The 22007-nt window shown below is 34.2% G+C and overlaps 1 protein-coding gene across 2 annotated transcripts; it reads left to right on the forward strand.

The window, feature by feature from the left end:
- The first annotated feature begins 3094 nt into the window (after positions 1-3094).
- Positions 3095-21169, forward strand: LOC146132978 (thioredoxin domain-containing protein 3 homolog). Of its 2 annotated transcripts, none has more exons than XM_083396432.1 (22): positions 3095-3203; positions 5832-5889; positions 5955-6058; positions 7442-7513; positions 7654-7770; positions 8788-8863; positions 10057-10133; positions 10245-10337; positions 12119-12273; positions 14066-14206; positions 14369-14466; positions 14664-14808; positions 15179-15292; positions 16200-16342; positions 16527-16627; positions 16936-17093; positions 17377-17516; positions 19569-19625; positions 19869-19934; positions 20358-20438; positions 20803-20883; positions 21023-21169. In XM_083396432.1, exons 1-22 carry the CDS (start codon positions 3174-3176, stop codon positions 21052-21054), a joined length of 2139 nt encoding a protein of 712 aa, XP_083252558.1. In that variant the 5' UTR covers positions 3095-3173; the 3' UTR covers positions 21055-21169. The 2 variants fall into 2 exon arrangements, with proteins under 2 accessions (XP_083252558.1, XP_083252559.1); XM_083396433.1 differs by having other exon boundaries at positions 17377-17489.
- Positions 21170-22007: the final 838 nt, after the last annotated feature.

The raw sequence follows: 22007 nt of genomic DNA on the forward strand, positions 1-22007 counted from the left end.
ACATTATTTCTAAACTTTGCGACCACCATTGATGTAACTAATTTACAACGTCATACGTGACGTACAATCAACATCAAATTCTGACATCAAAGCTATTTTCTTGGAGTCCATTTTGGACGCCATTTTGAGCGTTATAATAACGTCATTTTATCGTTTTGACTGACTACAATGTAATATAATTAAAACGTAAAACATGACGTAACAACAACGTTTTGTAACAAGGATAACTTTTTTATGACTATTTTATACATCATTTCTAACGTTTTAATAACGTCAAAACGTTTTTTCGTAACGTCGTGAGAAACCACAATGGAACCAATTTAGGAAGTCATACGTGACGTACAATCAACGGTGATTTCTGACGTCAAAACTAATTTATTTGAGACCGTTTTGGATGTAATTTTAAACGTTTTCATAACGTTTTTCTTGACGTTGCGACAAACTAAGATGCAACTAACTGACAACGTCACGTTAAGTATAAATGAGGTCAAAGCTAACTTCTTTGACAACATTTTGGACGTGAATTTAAGCGTTTTAACAACGTTATTTTTTTGTTTGTAACTAACAACAAATGCAATCTAATTAGAACTTGACGTAAAAACTACGGTAAATAGTGACATCGAAGCTTACTTTTGTCTAGATTCTAGAATTAGACTATTTTATACGTCATTTTTAACGTGACGTATACGCAAAAAGCAATGATAACTGGCGTTGAAGATAACTTATTTGAAACCATTTTAAACGTTATTTTCAAAAGTTCCAATAACGTTATTTCTTGACATTACGAAAAACTAAAACGCAACCAAATTTACAACATCATAAATGATCGTAGGTAACTGATTTTAGACGAATTTGCGTGTCATGCACATTTTTTTGACTGAGCTGAGGTACAATCGAATCAAAATGTCATACGTGTCGTATAAAAAACGTCGTTTACTGACGTCAAAGCTAACTTTCCAAGTTTCAATTTTCGTTAAATAGAAATGCTTTTTTTTATGTGTCGGGATTATATTATTTAATGAAATTGACGTCTTAAAACAAGCAGCTCATTATTGAAATAGTTAAAAAAATATCAAAGTTTTATTTAATCAACATTCATTTTTTTTCATAAAATTTCGAACATGACATTACTTGACTCTGTGAAATAGGTATGTTGAGATGTCATGCTGGAGTGAACCGCTTTTGTTGAAAGGTTCACATTTAGTCAAAATATTCGGTTTAGGTCCGTTTCGGCTCTTTAAAATCTTAAAAAAAACGGTTCAGGTTCGGTTACGGCTCGGACAAAGTTGGCCAAAACCGGTTCATAAAGTGCCGGTTCGACTCCCTGCTTTTCTGAGAGGAAAAATTGTAAAAAAAAAATCGAGCATTCCAAATGGTCATGGGTAAATGTCATACATAGGTTTAAGCTTTTGTATGTGTTTACAAAACAGAATCTTGCCCTCCAACAGACCACATAACGCCGACGATAAAAGGTCTTAAATTGTACAATAGATTGAGAAGTGCATGAATTTACATAGTTATTCAAAATTTTACACTTTGCCGACTGATTGTTCTTCAAAGCGACGCGCTTCTTACGCTAACCCGTAACAAAATTCTGGTAGTTTTCCAGGGGCTTAAAATGCACAACACTTTTTTTTCAATGATTTATATCTAACCCATGAAGAAATGACATAGAACTATAAAAGATTCAAGAACGTTGGAAAATTATTCACACTTATATAAACTATAAACGTTTTATTACTTGGAACAACAGGGGTTATTGAAGGAGGACAGAAATGAAATGTCTACCATTTTTTAGTTTTTAAGTGCCTAAAAAAATTAGAAAAAAATTTAAAATATTTTTCAATTATATAGACAAAGTGTAGCTTTTCTTAACAGCATAATTTGGCACATTTTTAAATGAGTTAACCTAGGGAGCAAAAAATTGAAAATTAAGGTGATTTTATTGATAGAATAAACATCCGTTAGAAAACAATATTTTGTTAGAAATTGTAAAGTGTTAGACATATTTACATTTGAATAAACTTCTCTGACATAGTCCACTAGCAACCATCTTGTGATCAAAACCGCATTGTGTCCAACTAATGAACGCAACTTCGGGTCTCACCCGCGTTTGCCTTAAAGCACACAAACGGAAAATAACATTGAGGCTAAACGGACACTGACAAATAAGCAGTGTTGTAATGACTTAAGTCATTGACTTGACTTAAGTCACTGTTTTCAAATGACTTGACTTGACTTAAGTCTTTTGGCCAAATGACTGTACTTGGACTTAAGTTATTTTGGCAAATAACTTGGGAGTAAATGAAAAGTTTTTCATTCAAATTTATCTCAAGTTTTGCATATTAAACACTTTAATTGCGTGTACTGCGTTTGTGTTTTTTTAAGTTAAATTGTTGCTTATAATCGGACGAGTTTACCCATTTTAATACTTTAACAATTTACTTTTATGTCAATGTCATGCCTTGAAATTGACTTGCTCTCATAATGACTTGACTGGGACTTGACTTGGGCAACCGATAACTTGGACTGGGACTTGACTTGTTATTTTTGCAAAAGACTTGACTTGGACTTAAGTTCATTTTCAAATGACTTGACTTGGACTTAAGTCATTTCAAAATGACTTGTTTACAACACTGCAAATAAGGCCTGTTAGAAAATATCGTATAACTACTCGATACCACTCTGGTAAAATATAGAAGAAATGTGCTATGCCAAAACCTGATAAAATGTAGTAGCAAAGACCGCCTTGGTCTTCTGGCCAGGCTAAAACAATCATCACCATGTGCTACTTTACGAGCGCCTGTTAACGGTGGTAGGTATAAACTGCAGCCAACATACCAACCAATCACCCTACATTAATATGGCCGCCCATGATCTTTAAAGCTGACAAAAAAAATCGAAAATTGCTAAATACAAAGAATGACTGTTTCTACTATAATTTTGACACAACCTTTCTTGAAAATATTGTTCTTTACATTTGTTAAATCATAGAATACTGTCCTTATAATCATCCGATTCCCTATTTTTTATAAGTATTCTATGAATTTGGTGGTTATGACAACGTATACATCCAGTAGAAATAAAAGATTCAGAAAAATACAGATTACTATCCTGTTAACATTTATATAACAACCATAAATATCTCATAAGAACTTACTGCCAAATCAATTATGGCTAAACGAAAGGAAATTATTTTGCAGGTAAATCACAACTATACAATAGTGCTATATTTGCGTCAGGACGCTAAATGTGTATTAAGTTTAACACTAATTCAGATTGGTAAGTATATAACAAATATCGGCGCTCTTTCACTTATGTACGTGAAAAGTTATGCGAAAAACAAAACAAAATAATACCGCATACCACAACGCATATTGTTTGGGTTAGGGTGCGGGTTAGCGTTTGGGTGAGGGTGGGTCAAGTAATATTATGTTTATTATTAATAATAACTTGACCCACCCTCAACCAAACGCTAACCCGCACCCTAACCCAAAAATATGTGTTGTGGTATGCAGCATTTCAAAAAAGTTTTTTATTTATTAATTTTTACGTACAATAGTGAAAGAGCGCCCAAATATCAATCAGTCAAAAAGTATGGCAGATCTTGACGAGATAACGTGAGTGCACGACTAAAGATATTTGTATGACTGGGTACAACCATGGGGACCGGTTATATATTATATGAATTTTATTTAAACAGGGCAACACTGACAACTGCATTATCTGACTTCACTAACTCAAAACTGATCAGTCTGTCTACTGCATTTTAATGTGCCTAATTACCAGATCGCAGAATTTATTATACATTTAAAAATTAAAGTGTGTTTAAAGAATACAGTTCACAGTGCAACAGAAACACCTCTTGCAAGCATAGCTTTGTAGCAATCTTGTTGAGATCTGCCATACTTTCTAGGATGGTGGCTTTGTGAAGTTGATTCATGAGTATTTTTTCCACAACTATCAGCGGAAAAGCAATTTTAATTATAATATTCCTCCACACATGCAAAATAAACACTTTATAATCACAATAACAGATGCTGGCTTGGTAAATACCCGTAACCCACAAGTCCCCCACCTATAGGTCACGACCCCAAGTGGGATCATCTAAATTTTTGTGGGTTCACCATATTCCTGCTGTTTCACTACGATTTATGTATTTTGTTTACTTCACAGTGATGCCACATTACAAACGTGACTGAGTGCATCTTCTAGATAAAATTGCTGTTTTTAGTTCTTTAGAGCTGCTAAATCAGTTAACGTGACATTTGACAAAATTAGGTTTCTTTGATTTAGCGAAGAGAATGTTGCACTGTCGCAAGTTGTTTCATTGCAACATTCTTTCAATGAGTTATAAACAGGGAGTCGAACTGGAACCGAACCGGAACTTTATGAACCGGTTTTGGGTCAATTTTTTCCGAACCGTAACCGAACCTGAACCGGTTTTTATAAAATTTTAAGGAGCCGAACCGGAACTGAACCAAATAATTTGAAAGTACCTTAACCGAACCTGAACCTGTAAATAAACGCGGTTCGCTCCTGCATGACGTCACAACTTCTATTTTACAGAGTCAAGTTACGCTATGTTCGAAATTTTATGAAAAAAATATGAATATTAAATAAAAAAATCGTTCATTTTTTTTTGATATTTCAATATTGAGTTGCTGTTTTTTAATAAGTCACCTTACTTAGATTAAATGACTTACGATTCAAAGATTATTCTCTACATTTATCGACCCACATTTTGAGATTTAACGCAAATTATATTGTATCTAAACCGGAACTTAATGAGCCGGTTTTGAAATAACGATGGTTGAACCGAAGCTGAACCAGAACTTTTAAATTCCTCCGAACTGAAACGGAACTGAACCGGATTCCGAAAAAAATCCTTGAACCCGAACCTGAACTGGAAAAGTCAAACGGTTCGACTCCGTGGTTATAAATGGGCTGGTTTTTCAAAAAGTCAACTTTTTGTTGCTAAACTTGGGCAACATGGTTTACAGATATAAGGAGTATGCTAAGCATGACATTCGGTTATGCATATTTAAAGTGGAGCCGTAATTGTTAAAACAAAATTAAAATTTTCATTTTCGTATGTGTGTTGAATTTAAATTCATATGTTAAATAAAACTTCTTAAAGGCAATCATTTTGGTGCAAATCTGTAGCTACAGTTCTCTTGAAATGTGAATACAGCTGCTTGTGTTACTTTGTTTCAGCATTATTTGAATAACATTTATTTGTATATGAAAACAATTTAATTTATTTGGTCGCCTATTAAAAGGTTGGAGACCACTGCCCTAACCCATGGTGGTCTAAATATTTATTGAAAAAATGTTTCACAGGTTCAATTGTTTTTATTAACTTTGCACTTTTCTTTCCTATTGTGAATATGTATTTGTATGTTTGTATTTAAATCTTAAATTTGCTTATTCTTGTTATACTTAGTTTATTTTTATTTATTTCTTTTCAAAGCGATCCTATGCCAAGTCCAGATTCGAAATTTTGGCCTGCAGTTGCATTATCAGCCACAGCCATAGCCACATCCTTCCAGCCAGGAAATCTTTATAAAATGCATTTAGTCTTAAAAATTTATGCAAACATGCAATTAATTAGTCACGCTTTATGATTTTTGGTAACTTTTTTGCAGTACCATTATTGCAAATTCTTAAAACGTAACACTTTTTTTGCTACACAATTCTAAGCTGCATATTTATCTACCCCCACATAATATTGAGAGTTGACAATCTTTTTATGGGTATAATTTTGTGAAAGTATAATATAGTTGAAACCTAGTGTATTGTTTTGTGTAAATAAGTTATGTTTTATTAAGGAAACTTTAAATTCTCAAGAGGCTTGGGAAGGTGCAATGACAAGCGAAAAGCTTTATGGTAAGAATGTTTTTTTTAATTTTAAAAGATTTAACACTGTATTGTAACAAATTTATCTGTTATAGTTGTTGATGCACATCAGAAGTGGTGTGGCCCATGTACAGCTATTGTTGGAATGCTAAAACGAATCAAAAATGAATTAGGAGATGATCTTTTGCGATTTGCAACAGTGAGTGACTTTTTATAGTGCTCTGTCAATTGTTGTTTGACAAGGCCAAATACCGGGCTTTGTCCTGAGTTAATAGGGTATTTAAATATTTTATTACATAAATTTATTGCATAAATTTAGTATATGATAATATCTGAAAGGTAGCGTTCTGGTTTCCTGGCAATAAAAGGAATTATTACAGTGTTATTTTAACATTGGCTTGTACCAACTGTAATGATGTAAAATAGCAGACATGGCATGATTTATTTGTCTAACTCACTTTAGAGTTGCAGGTTAATGTTCTGTAGCGATAGAGTAAATCGACCTGTGACCAAAATAAACACCTAATGGTATGTTTTTGACGATACCCCCAAAACAAGTAAGGCCACATGTTGGCCTCTAGCATAGATACCACTGATAATTTTTCCAAACTAACATTTTGACACTTTCTTGACAGTGTTAGGTATTAACATTTTTGTTTATGTTTGTTGGCGAAGAGAAAAATAGGAGATTTCATTACATGGTACAAACCAGAAAACATTATATTGTGTATTACGAAAGGTGTTAGTGTTGATTTGGTATTCTCATCTAGTTTCATGTGCCTGTTATATAACGTGGGAGATGCTCATCTTAACATCGATACTGATGTCATTTAGCAAAAACTGGCTTGCACTCACCAAAGACTCTGAAGCCGCTTATAACTCAAATATTATTTAATGCCGAACATGTCAAGGCAAGTTGTCTTCTAATTGAGATGGTGTTTTCTTATAAAGAAGGAACCACAACCCTCAACTTGGAAAATATTTAATCTAGAGGTTTTGGCCCGGAGGCAATGTGTTTAAGGTAGAACCCTGACGGTGCTTCAATGGGCAAAGTTGTTGTCAAAAAATGAAGTGATTTATATACATTGAAACTTATATTTTAAATATTTTACCATGTAATGTGAACATGTTTATACTGCAATCAATGGTGCAAATACAGAATGTGTGACCAAATAAATGTATTTAATCCAATGACATGGCATTTAAAACTTAAATCCTTTTATGTCATGGGGCGGTGCTGGAATGTCATATAAGAAAGAATATTAACATGTCCAATGCTTGCGTTTTGGTAAAGGAACATAGAGAGAAAGAAGCCTTTTCACGGTGCAAATGGATAACAACTTGCCCCAAAAATGAAATTATTCTTAAGGCTAACCACTAACTAGTCTTCAAAGGAGCTATTATCTACAGTGGCTATTTATGGAGTGTACTGTAGTGCATCACTTCCACGAGATTGACAATATGCACAACAAGTTATTGTTGCCATTTCATGCTATTTTTTGCTCAAAGGGAAATGGTCAGATCCCTAATTGACAAACACTTCATTTAAATATCTTGACATTGAATTTGTTTTTGTTTTTAGGCAGATGTAAACAATATTGAATCACTTGAACAATATAGAGGCAAATGTGAACCAAATTTTCTTTTTTTCGCAGTAAGTGGTTTTATATGTAGGTTGTAAATTTGTAGTTTTGCTAGCTAATTTATTGTTTAGCTGTATTTATTATTAAATAGGTTTATAGTTTCTTAATATGTGCATTATACCATGAATATTTTCCCTATTTTGTTCATTAGAGTGGACAACTTGTAGCAGCAGTCCGTGGATGTAATGCCCCACTTGTGCAACACACAATTCATACATCTCTTCAGGCAGAACATAAGGTTCTTAATGGTGAAGGCGAGCGAAAAGTGGTGAGCATCAATATTTTATGTATGTGCAAAGCAAATTGATTACAAAGAGATAAAATACAAATTAAACCCCTGATTTTGATTCACCTTCAGTATTGTTGGCACGGTGTTGAATAACCCTCAAATTTTGTGGTTATTAGGTTAATACTTTATATTAGAGTTTTCCAATAATATTTTGTGACACATTATCAAGTCACATGTATGATGTTTTGGACAGATTTAAACCTACATCAGGTTTGTCTTGTAAGTAATTTTAGGAAACAGTGGTGAAAAAGAATAGCCTGACACAAACAACTATTAAAGTGATAAATCTTTTTGTAAGTATTTTAGGAAACAGTGGTGAAAGAGAATAGCCTGACACAAACAACTATTAAAGTGATAAATCATACATCATTAATGTCACACAAATAAATAAGTGTTACTCCAAAGCATCTTTAAAAATTACTACCATATTGATGGGAAAACACAGCCTTAGATAGAGGTAAATTTTAGAGCGGACATTCTTTAAAATAAAAATAAAAATTCCTTAAAATAATGCAATCATCTAAAATATGTTTTTGGCAACCATATATCTTCGGATATCTATTTTCTTTAGGTGCCAATTGAATAGGATTGGGATAGCAGCAGCCAGTACTACAACAATATGCATTTTCGCAAAACTTTACATTTTTTAAACAGTGTTGTCATAACTTTTGTTTGTCATGACAATTCATTACTTGACTATAACCAGTGCTTCTCAACCTATGTTTTTGGACCCAAAAATGGGTGAAGATTTTGTGTTGGCTTCTAGTTTACATAGTTAAATTTAGAGTGGTTCTTAACTAAATTGCTGCAAAATTTGAAAAAAAGTTGTGGAAGACCTGGACCATATTATTATAAATTAAATTTGAATTAGTTTATGCTATTTGTCTTCCGTTTTGTTACTTTAAGCTCACAAAAGTTAAGAATTGGATCGCCCAAGCTTTGCTTTTATACTTCTGCTTATTATTCGGTTACAAAATATTTCATGTTCGTTGTTAGATCCGTGATATTCAAAATGAATCTCCAGATGAAGGTTTAGAAGAAGATGAAGAAGAAGACTTTGAAGAGGGAGTAGGTGTGATGAATTTTGTTTATTCATAGGAGCTATGTCTAAGTGGAAAATCATACCTTTTCATAGCATAGAACTCTTTAAAATGAAAATTCCTTCAACTTAATCCATTATTTTTTTTGCTGGTGTATTCCGTCACTTATGATAAACATCAACAAGAGTAAAAGTAATATAGGTATGTTTTATTTTATGTGTGCCAAATGTGCCATGTCTCCAAAATATACATATTTTTTTTGGTTCAGGCCGCGACTAGGAAAAGGTTGCCTACCCCTAAAATATAAAATATTATCTTTAAAAAATATTTTTTTTATTTTGTTAGTTTAAAAAAAGAAATATATAATAATATGAATGGTATTAGTAACAGTATAGGGATGTTAGTTGGCTGCCCCATTGCTTTGCAATCAAATGATTGATACAACATTTCATATCAAAGTTTTGACATAAGTGCGACAAACTTATTCATTTTTAATTTTGTTTATGCAAACATTAATTCCATGTTAACAACATTAATTCCATGTTAAAAATGTAGAATCTACCATATAGAACATACATTGACAGCCAATTCACTGTTTTGGTTTAAACAATAATTAAGAATTTCACTTTACTATTCAAAATTGAGTACAATGTTTTGAGCAGTTTTTATGTGATTGTCTCTAAATCTGATAAGACAAAAATACACACAGTTTGAGAACAAGAACTGTTGCATTTTTTCATAGGTTCAACCTAAAAAACTTTTTTACAACTTCTTGTGTTAGTTTACATTTACGGTTTTATGCGATAGAAATAGTTTAAAATAAGAAGCACAACACTTTTTTAAACCTACGTTTAGATTTAATTTTGCAAAGGATTGCATGAATTTTAATTGCAAAGAAGATCCTATAGTTGTGTGATCACTGACAAGCCAGTGAAAATGGGCGTCAAATGGTCTGAAAAACTAAGACAGCCATAATGTATGTTTGACATCCAACGTTTTGTGAATGTTTTACTTTCAATTTTAAATCCGTGTTTCGATTTTTATATTTGGTTGGCCTTTGACCAAAGTTCCGAACTTAAAAATCAGGTTAACTATGTTTACAATTTTTCTATGTTAACCAGCTCCTGTTTATTACCTTTTTTTAAACTTGCAAGCAAATCATGTTTTAAGGCACAAAGCTTTTCAGAGCTTATATATCGGGTTGTCATTGTTCCTATATTTTTAGTTCCAAAGCAAGTTACAGTTGCTCTTATCAAGCCTGATGTTGTGCAAAATGGACAAGCTGATGAAATTCTTGCCAAGGCTAGTTAACAATTAAAATTTATCCTTGTTATATATCTTTAGCCTTCTGTTTTAAAAAACTTATATGTTAAGTTTTAACCTGTTGTCCTAAAATGTTTGTTGTGGTTTAAGATTGAGGAAGCTGGCATTGAGATTTTGGTAAACGAAGAACGAATGTTATCAGAAGAAGAAGCAAGACAATTTTACCACAATAAATCTAATGAGGTAATTGATTAGGAAATTATTTATTGTAATGAAAATAATGTTGGGTTGCAGTTGTTAAAAAAACATTATTCGGAACATGTAAAGTGTTTGGTTGTACCAACAAAACTACCACAAATTCTGTATATTTTCCTCCAATTTTAATTCCCTTTGAGTCTAAGTCACAAATTTGTTTCTAAACATTGCTTACATTCTTTTTGATCCAAGATTTTTGGTTAGTTAAGATTTAAGATGACATTCATAATTCTTTCAAAGGTATATAAATGCTTAAAGTAAATTTGGTATCCTACCAGCAGCGATACAACCCTAATATCAGCTGAGTACTGATACTACACTTGGCATCAGGTTTTGGCTCCAATACGAAACTATCATACACATCTAATCAGTGATGCAACCGGCAACAATTAAATAGGACTAAAAAGCAACCTGGGTCAGACCCAGGATGTTTGCTTAGGAAACATTTAAGATAACATATCTAAATTATGTGCAAAAACTTGACATTATATAATAACAATTAGCTTCTAAAAACTGCCTTGTTGCTATAACATTCAATATTTGCATGTAAAATGACTTAACTGGACTAAGTTTACAACATTGCTATTTTAAAGTTTGAGTCCTCCCTTCTTGCAGTATTTTTGACCACTCAAAATTTAGACAAAATTCACAAAAATAATTGGATTAAAATTAGTCCATGCGCTCGCTGCTGGCGTTTTCCCCGTTTATAATTATATATATTCAGGCTGCTCATTAAGTCTATGTATTTCAGACACAGCACACAACATGGCTCTTTGGTTTTATAATTATTTTTGCAATAGGGTAGGGTTTTGTCATATTTTGTAACATTATATGAGAATTTTAGTTTAGGAAGACAAAGAATTAGATTGATTTTTACAATCACGCAGATTAATCCAATAATTAATTTATGCAACGCATGTAGATTGAAATTCCATATAGGTTATATCCTTAAAAGGTGTTACTCAGCATTAAGTTAACCTATGTTAGACACAATCAGTGTCAAGCAGTCAAGGATGACCTTTGCTGTTTAAAATATTAGGCTCCATGTTGTTCGATTGCCGCAAAGTGCAAAGAAAACATCATAAGTAATGAAATTTCTATGTAGCAATGTGCAGCACCGCATAAGCATATTGCCTTTTTAAACAATACTTCACTTGTTTTCCCTATGATGAAGATGTTATGCTACATGTAACATTACTTATTGCATCGTTTTTTTACATCGCCAAGTCAACGCCAGTAGTCATTAACCAGTTAGAACTAAACTAGTAAATATACTTTATTTAACCTGGGCAGCGCCAGGTATTTTGTTTAGTTATCTCTAAATCTGGTCTTAAATATGCACTATTCTTTACAAATTAATAATCTTGAGACATTTACATATAGTTTGTCGTATGTCAAGGCTATTGTAAAATTACTATATTGTTGTTCTGTTAAAAGTGTGCTGCGAAAAAGTTAGGATTTTTTTAGTGTGCCACAAGCCAAAAAAGTTGGGGAACCACTGCTTTAGAGTATGCATCTTAAAATAACACTTTTGCTTACAAATTTGTTATATTAATGACCATAATATTTTATTCAAATCTTTTGCATGTGTTGAAGAATAGTGTCCATTTCACAATATCACAAAAAATTGCGTAGTTGACAAACTAGAAATTGCAAAGTTGTGAAAATTTGTTAAGTAGCCATATTCAATCTATTTGTTTAGTTAGTATATTTTGTATGTGATAAAATAACTATTTACTAAAGAAAAAATATATCATATGTATTTCTAGGACTTTTTTGATGATCTTGTGAACTACATCACTAGTGGACCATGTCGTGTTCTTGTGCTCACCAAGGGAGAGACAGGCGAGGGGGTTGTTGACTTGTGGAGAGATATTATTGGACCATTTGATGCCGCTGTTGCTAAGGTTGAAAATGAAAACAGGTATTGTGTACCACAGCCAATCACCATTATTTGAATCATACAAAAACGTCGGCTTTTTAGTGTAACAGGGTGACATTTTATTTAGGAAATGTGTATAATATATATTATAGGAAATAAATCAATCTACATAATAAAAGAGAAAGTTTGTGAGATGTGTGTGTGTGGGGCAAGATGTTCGCTCAGTCGGTGATGATCATAATATGAAATTCGAGCAGTATTGATCTTGCCCCGCTTTAGCTCAGTGGTAGAAAACTGGTCTCGTGAACCAGGGGTCGCGAGTTCAAACCTCACTGGTGGAAAACTGTTGCAATGCTGACTTTCAACTTACAATAGATTTGTGTTGCATCACAATGGAAATCTTACGTCACACTCAATGCGATTTACAACTTGGTACAATGTGATTTGTCACTTACCAAGATTGTGTTTAAGCATGTATCCCAGGCCCCAGCGTTAGTTAATTTAATATAGGTATATTTAGAAGGTTTTGTGGACCCCCTGAAAACGTTTTGCGGACCCCCAGGGGTCCGTGGACCCCCGGTTGAGAACCACTGTTATAAACTATGTTAACAAACGTGTGCAACGTTCCAAGTAAAGACTTAAGTTATGACGCTATCAAGCAAGTCTAAGCAATTGCTGCTGCAACCTAAAGTTTTACGTTTGGGAGTTATTCTCAATTGACAAATGTCACGGGTTTTCGTTACTTAAAATATGTATTACTTGCTTAGCCAAAATGTTGTGCGCAATAGTCGATTATTTAGTTGTACCATGTCAAAAACATCACACAGCATTGCAGTTTGGTTGCATGTCAGATCCAAGGGGCGCGCGTGCGACTTCTCGCAAAACTTCTTGACGAAAGGGTAAAACGTTTTTAAACATTTATCAGGCAATAATCTGCGTGACCGTTAAAATCAAGTCAAGTGCGTTGCCTTGGTAAAAATAAAATTTCATGTGGCCCTTGGGGGTTCAGGCTTTCCACTAAGACTGCCCGGCAAAACCTACGCCTTACTGTATATACCCTACTTAACCTGGGCAACGCCGGGTATTTCGTCTAGTAAATCATAATTCTGTTGGTTAATTCTTGCAAGAATTTGATCAGGCTGAAGAACACCGTTACTTAAGGCAGGCATTTTAACCTATGCTATAATCCAGTTGTAACTTTTTAAAGTTTCCGTACTATTAAAAAAATACTAATGTAAACTTTCTTGCGTACTTAACATGATCCCTGCTTAACTTTTACCTGGTTTCGGTGGGGCAACACCATGTAAGTAATAAGTATATCTTTCGATTAAAACATTTAGCAAAGATAATCTGTAGTAATGCCAGTACACAAAGCTTTGTCTCTTTTTTGTGTGGCAAAGAAGTGTATTAAATAATCACAATACAATGGATTGGCCAAGTAGATTCACAGCATTAGTATGGTAGGCAGAAAGTTTAGTGACACATACAAGTAATTAACATGTAGATTTTATACAGTGACAAGGTGTTGACACCAATTCGGGGAAGCACTGTACAATTATCAAGGCAACATATTTTAGTTAACTTTGTCTGTACTATGTACAAACAAAAACTAAATACTGTTTAAGCACTTACATTGAAATGCGTAATCGAATATAACATATTTTTTTTTTTTGGAGTATATATTCTGCTGAAAATTGGGGTATTTGTTTAGAAGTGGCAAAATTGAAGATTGCTATGTCGTTAATTTTATTACTACTATAGTTTTTAGCCCTTGGTTGCAACCTTAGTTGACCAAACATTTATTTGTAGTAAAATTATGGCCTTTTTAATGCAGTTTGCGGGCCATTTACGGCGTTGACGCAACCTGTAACGCCTTACATGGTTCGACGTCAACAGAAGAAGCTCTTCGTGAACTGGGCTTTTTCTTCCCGGATTTTAGACCTCCCACATTTAAAGGCGCATCATCGCAATCAAGGTCAGCTTTATTTCCCACTAAAAACGCAGTTTTCCAGTTAAGGCTCAACTTGTAGTTGAGTTCAATAGTTACTTTTTGGATAATGCCAATGTGAACATTGCGTACGTGTAAGTGGCATAAAACACTTCTCCAGTTTACAAAACTTGAAACAACAATTATTAGAGCGGCAAGCAGACGAAGCGCAGCGGGATCCCGCGTTGAGTCTCCACTACAAAAAACTCTCGCTATCATTCGACCAGATGCACTTGCACGACACAAAGGTGATACAGTGCTAATGTTTATTATAACATATATCGCCTTCAGTTTTATTGTAAATCATATATAACGAGAAAGGATTCCCGAAGATCAAAAGATATCGGTTTTGAGTCAACAGTGCACTTAATATCAAGGTTATTTTTTTTTCTATGCACCCGACCTTTCAACGCAACTTAAAATCACCGACACTGCTGCCATAAAGATGCGATTTTGGAAAAGATAAAGGAATCGGGTTTTAAGATCGCTATGCAAAAGGAAATGACTCTGACGAAAGAACAAGCCGAAGAATTCTATACCCAGCATAAAGACGCTGAATACTTCGAACCACTGGTCAAGCAAATGACATGGTATGTACTGATTTTTGCGATATAATTGTGTCTGTCTAAAAGAGGAGTAAAATTCGATACCCTCACTCTGCTGTCACCATTTTTCGTTAGTTTTCTTTGGTGTGTATTCAGGATGTCCGACACGTTTTTTGCGATACCTTGCCCGATAGTTTTGCCAAAAATTATGACTAAAAAAATACATTATTGTAGTAGAAAAATAAGTTAGGTTGCAAACCATCGCTAAATGCCTATGTCACTGGTATTGGACACTTGTCCTTTGGTATCGGCCCCGATCTGAAAGTATCACTTTTCCTAGTCTGTATGTTAAAATACTTTACTAGTCTGATTTTAGAGGTTACATACTAACTGGTACTTTGTGATCTTCCCACAGTGGTCCTGTATTGGCACTCTGCCTAGTTCGTGAGGATGCAGTTGATCAATGGAGATCAATGTTGGGGCCAAAGGTCGTGTCAGAAGCAGTTGAGCAACAACCGGACAGTTTAAGGTAGAAAATAGCTAAATCTATACGCAGGGTTGCCATAGACTGGACTCAAAAATACAAAAATATATGGACTCAAAAATAAGGACAACCGAAAAATTAGATTAGCATTTAAATAACGTTTTTGGACATCCATTGTATTTATACGAGCCGTGTCATATCACATTCCCTACTTTTTGCCAGAAACAATCTGTTGCAATAATTTATCAAGTGTTATGGTTTGTTTTTGGTCTACTCCTGTTAATGTTGCTTGAAGAACGCCATTTTAAAAATCCGGCACATAACGCGATCGACCAGGTGGAATGTGTCTATCAAACGGTCGATCGCGATCGAAGTGTTGGCCAAACCTGCTTATAGCTTTACTGATTTAATCAAAGCGTCGGCTGCATTGCACCCATTTCCGCATTACCAACCCTTTCGCAAAAAAGCTGCCTTCGCCGCACCCTATTCTGCTGTAGCCTAAACGGCAGTTACCTTGTACTGTTGTTACTGCTAAAATGGCGTGAGCTGCTGTACCACTGCACTACCTATCTCACCACTTAGAAGTAAAATTCTGAGATATGTACCCCACGAGAGTACCTTTTCATTTATGATGTCATAAAATTTCGGCGCAATAGCATAATTTTAGAATATTATTCAACACCGGTTACCAGAGGAAAACAATCGAAGATAGGTAGTTGTTAAAAAATAAGGACGCAAGTCGAAAATTAGGACATTTAAGTTTTCTCCGACCTGGTCCTTCAAAATAAGGACAAATCTTAGAAATAAGGACGGTATGGCAACCCTGTCTATACGAATAAAATGTATATGGTTAATCTAAAGTCTAAACACTCATTTATTTTTGTACAATTAATCTGATGCAAGGTTATCAATACAAATGCTGAACTATCATGTTTATGTTATTTTCATACAGAGCCCAATTCGCTGTAGAAGAAGCCGAGTGCAATATGATCCACGGAAGCGACAGCGTGGAATCAGCACAAACTGAACTCTCTAAAATGTTTCATGTCGACCAAACTCTCGCCGTCATCAAACCCGATGCTATTGACGAAAAGGGTTTGTGCGATTCATTTTTTTTTCAAGATTTCGCATGGTAAACTAGAAAAGCAATGCTTAAAAAATATTGGAATCCTTTAAATTGCTGGTGCTTTTCTCGAGGTCTAACCGCACTGTTTTCTGTATGCGCAAAGCGCGAATAACTTGTGAAATGAGTAAATATATGATGTTGTTATTTTTACAGAAAACATCATTAATAAACTACAAGAAGCCGGTTTCATGATTTCCTGCCAAAAAGACATGAGTCTTACTCGAGAAATCGCTGAGCAGATATACAAAAATAAGGTAAAATTATTGTTAAAATCTTGATGGTATCGCCCGTTTGCAGGATATATAGTGCCCCTTGGGTGAAATATCTGTTATTATTTCAGTGTATGATCCCATGTTTTACTGGAATTTAAACTTTGGGTTTTGTTTGTTAAAAAATCAAAGTTGATTGAAATCTTGCGCTTAAGTAACTATAAAATGAATATGTGATATTGCACAAAAATCAAATCAACATTGGATTTTCTGTGTAGGCTTAGTTAGCCTATTACCCACAACAAAGATGGAACAACCTTTACAATAATACATGTCTGTCTTTGTCGCCACAGGAGGGAGCAGAATATTACGAGTCTTTAATAAACCACATGACCAGTGGATCTACTATGATGATGGTCCTCTCCGCCGAAGATGCAGTAAATAAATTGCGAAGTCTCATGGGACCTGCTGACCCAGAGGTTGCTAGAGAAAAACAACCTGAGAGCCTCCGGTAAATATTTGAATTGAATGTAGCATCGTGGTAAGGTAGCGCAATTTCTTGAAAAAATCTCTTGTGCCTAAAGTTTCGCGTCACCGAATTTCAGCAAGATTGTAAAGCAGGGCATAGAGATTTAAGTTGTGTACATGACAGTATCACGCAACGAATTTATACGACTAGTAGGCTTAAACCTCAATATGTACAGGATTGCCTCGTTATTTTTCCCCTTTTGGACAACGTCGCTTGGTAGGCAGCTTTACCTGTCTATGTTTAATCTTTTATCAAATTTCCACAGTGCCTTGTTTGCCAAATCTATTCTTGAAAATGCTATTCACTCGCCATCCACAAAGGAGAGTGCAGAAGATAAGATTCGAGTGGTGTTTGGTGACACACAATTCGACTGGGATGGTACAGCGAAGGGTATCGGATCAGGCGGTATAGCATGTTACCTGTCTCGTTTCTCGATACATATTGGTTCTGTGAAATTTTATTTAGTTTCTTTATTTTTTTTGTTTTTCTCTACCGTGATAAAGAGTTCGATAGCTTTTTGAAACAATTTGAGTTTCATAGCTTCTTGAAACAACCACTGTTTTCTATGTTTATTTTAACTGACTTACTCCCAGGCGTGAAATCTTGATTTAGTTTAGTCATCGGTTTCGCCAGACAAACATTATATTTAGGCTTGCCATACGTCCCGGTTTAGTCGGGGGACAGTCCCGGTTTTAAGGCCTTGTCCCGGTGTCCCGCCCGGTTAACCAATTAGTCCCGGATTTTTCCATTTGAGATTTACAAAAAAAATTAAAAAATGTAAAAACTCTTAAGTTAGCCATTTAGCAATTCGCTCTTAAAACTAAGTAATACTTTTTACTATTTATTTTTGGTTGGTGGCTGTTAAGCAAAATTTTTTTAACATAAATTAATTAGTTTTCAGCGGGTGTTAAGAAATATTTTTCTGGGGGTGAGGTTGCTGGGGCTAGTTCCTTTTTTGTTTGTGATGAGTAAAAAAATGTAAATGGATATTATCCGGCGAGTGCTGGGAGATATCTTTTTGAGGAAGGTAAGCTATCGCCGTCCCAAACCGGTCATCGTTAAGCAATTTTAATTTTCAAGGATTTTTTTCACGTATGACGCAGTTTGGTGCCGGTATTATTTGCTTGACTATTACGCAAGTCTAAACACAGTTGCCGTTACAACTTAAAGTTTAACGTTTGTTAGTAATTCTGGACCGATAAATGTCGCGGGTTTTCAGCATTACAAATCCAATTGAAGTCATAACATACTGTTTGCCTTAATACAAATAAATAAAAACAATCTTCAGTTTCAAACGAGATTTTACTTTCGTTGAACGCAGTATGGTACCAGGATTACGTATTTGCTGAATATCACGCAATGCGAAAAATGGCTGCTATACAACTTAAGTTTTTACGTTAGTAAGTGGTTCCCTATCGATATAAAATTTTAGTTTGCGAAGACGAACAGTTACATGTTTCACAGTCACGCAAATAAATGCTATAATTACAACACGCCATCCGATTAAATGCTCCTTCCACACAGGCTAAAGAATGTGACTCCATTTGTGGGGAATCATTTAATTAACCCATTTCAGGCACAATAAGCAAAATAAAATAGTCAAGGGACGACCAACATATATTCTGTACTAACAATTAACGTTTGGAGAAATTAAAATGTTTTATTTAGAAAAAATTGAAATGTTTACCACTTTACACACAAGCCAGGATATTTCGCTATCCATAACATTACTTTTTAGTAACATGAAAAATTACCTTTTTAAATCATCGGCAATAACACGCGGCTCAAGCAAATGACGCAGAGTACAACAAAATAATAATATGTAATAGTTTTAAGTGGCCAGCTTGATGTAATCTTACATTTTGTTTAACTTATGCTTGAGAATGATTTGGTCGGGGGAATACGAATTTGTTATGGACTCACAGTGCCTTTGCCAATGTACGACCTAATTGTTGCTGCTTTCACGAGGGCCGCATCCTACTTTAATTGTAGGGCCGCATCCTACTTTAAAAGTATTTACCCGACTCATTTTATTCACAATACAGAGCATTAATTTCAGTTACAATTCAAATTACTTCGACAAACCACCCTTAAAAATAGGGCCCTTCAAATACTCCCTGGCAAAATATAAAACAACCGCAACACCGTTAAGTTAATTAGTTGTATTAAATTATTTTGTATTAGTTTACATTAAGTTTATTTACAGTTTTCAATATGCGTCCTGGATTTACCTTTCTAAACAATGGCAAGCCTAATTATATTGATAAATTTTCTTTGTATTAAGGTCGAGTATGCATGTTGTATATTATTTGTATAATTTCGTTGTTTTTAAGAATGTTGTTTGAGTTTAAAATCGTATATAAAAGCACGGATATTTTTGTTTATAATTCATGTAGTTCCCCTTTTTTCCATTAATAACGTTTATTTTTTTTATATGGCGTCTCAACCTGATTCTAGCCGAACAAATGCAAAATTTAAATACCGACGAAGATACGGGAGGAACTGATGACAAAGGTGTGCGTTATTTGACTTTTCGTTAGATTTTTATACTTTTTAGCAGTATATTTGTTTGTAATTAGTTGCGCTTGTTTGTTCCTCTTGCTTTCGTTAATTTGTTAAGTTTTAATATTAGTGGAAAATTTACCGCCCTTCAAAGCAGAATTTATTTTTACGTTTAAAATTTTGTTTGGTAATAGTCATTTGAAAGTATTCTGCAGTTGAACTGATGTAGTACATTATGTTATATTATATCTTCAGAAGGCCAAAAAGAAATAACTGAAGATAGCCAAGAGGGTGAAGCAAATGAGAAAGAAATCAACTCTGGTATGACGTTTTATTTATACTGAAAGGGTGTCTAACCAGTCAGAGATCAAGGGCCATCTTCCTTACATTGTTAAACACAAAGATCCACGGCTTGAACTCGTACAGAAATGAAGAACACTTCGTTGCTTTCTTACTTCCACACATAGATTTGCTAAGCTAAATGTTTTTAAATTAAACGACACTGCACATCTTAAAAAACACATAAAAACAGAGTAAAGAGGCACGGGGTGACCACCCCTGGTATAATACTATCTTTCTACTAAACGTTTATCACGTGTAACAACGAACTTGAGCCTTTTGAACTTTTAATTATGTAACTGTGATTGCCACTTTTCTAAATTGGTTTAAAAAATATTTTTTTAACTAATTTTTTTTACTGGTTTATACAGTTTGTTTGTAAAAATGTTGAACTTGCTTTTCCAGGTGAAGTAAACAATACTGACGCGACTGAACAAAATACTGCACCCGAAGAAAATAGCAATAACGAAGACGCGAAGCCTCAAGGTTAGCAAAAGCTTTAACGAAACATTTATTGAAATTTATATATAAAAAAACTAAACTAAGAGGTTTTTATCCGCTAAAATATTAAGACTGGCCTGATTTTGTGCGGTTTATTAATATCACCAAACAAGTGCAAAGTTAGTAAATACAAAAGCTGTTTTTGACGCTGTGGTTTTACAAGTTGTTTTTTTGGCTGGCAACTTAACGCGAGTGAAATTATTGAGCGATTTATTTTATTCGACATAGTAAGTCTCATACGGTAAACGTTTCTTTTAAATAAATTTATACAGTTTTACAAGGTTAGGGTGAAAACGTACAGACATTCGATATTAATGTTATACTTCACTAATAGTTTGTTAATATGTAGAAAAAACAGAATCTCCTGAAGAAAACAAACCCGAAGATCCAGTGGTTACAAACAGTGCAGAAGAAGAAAAGTCAGAACAGGGTAATTAAAATGTATAGTGTCCATCATAGAACTTAAGTCGCTTTCTTATTAGTTGCTCATACTTGTTTTTTTGTAACTTTGAATTATTATTATTGATACCACAACCATACTTAAATTTACAGTGAATGTTTCATTTTAGAAAAAGAACAAAGCGATGGCGCAGCGGAGTAATACTCATATTACATTTTATTTCTTGCGATCTTTGTCGACACTTATGAATAGAAGTTTGTTTACCCCCTACATTTCACTGTGTTTTGGTGTTTACATTTTGTCAAATAAATTTATTTGTTCAAAATGTACTTTCTGTTTGTTGAATTGAAATCAACAGTAGAATACTTGCGTATCCCAATTTGTAACATTTTTGGCTAAATTAGCGCTTATAAATACTTATAGTATGCCGAGTGGTCGTATCGGTAGTTGTTCGTTCAAAACAAGGGTGGTATATTGGTGCCGATTCGAAATTCAATTAATTTAGGAATTTCAGACATGATCTTCAATCAAACAGCGATCCTCCTTTGAAGGTAAATTTAACAAAAATAGGAGGTTACCAGCTTCAATTCTTGAATCTTAAAGCAAATTTTGGCTTAATAGCTCGAAGCGTTTAATTATATGGGCCGAAAATTTATTTTCAGGACATATCTTGTTTTTGCCCGAATTATTTTATGGTTGGGTTTTTTTGGTTTGTTTCAGACTGTTTTTTGTCCAGAGTTTTACAAAAACCTATAATTTGGAGAGACTTCAAATGTCCATACAAGATGGAGGCGTATATGTAGATGAGCCTTTAAGGGTTTAGAAGTCTATTTAGCTAGGGACCTTCAGCTGGGGGTAGAAATTGGAAACAAAATATGACGTCATCGTAAAATTGGTTTTAGCTCTGTACTCCTACCTAGCGGTGGCAATTTTTCCTAAAAAAGATCTGGTTGAAACGACACCGGTTATACCGACTGTCTCGCGTTAATACGCGACAAAGGAGGCACCGTTAAAGCAGCGAAACAGATTCCGCCAAGGGAGTACATTCTGCTTTGAAACGCCAGACACAAGTATGTCAATATTTACAGCCGAAACCTAAACATCTTCCCTGCCATCGGCTGTTATCTGCAATTACGAAAACTGTCCATTATGTT

This window comes from Ascidiella aspersa, chromosome 9, assembly GCF_963924565.1.
Source record: "Ascidiella aspersa chromosome 9, kaAscAspe10.2, whole genome shotgun sequence".
Classification (NCBI taxonomy): Eukaryota; Metazoa; Chordata; class Ascidiacea; order Phlebobranchia; family Ascidiidae; genus Ascidiella; species Ascidiella aspersa.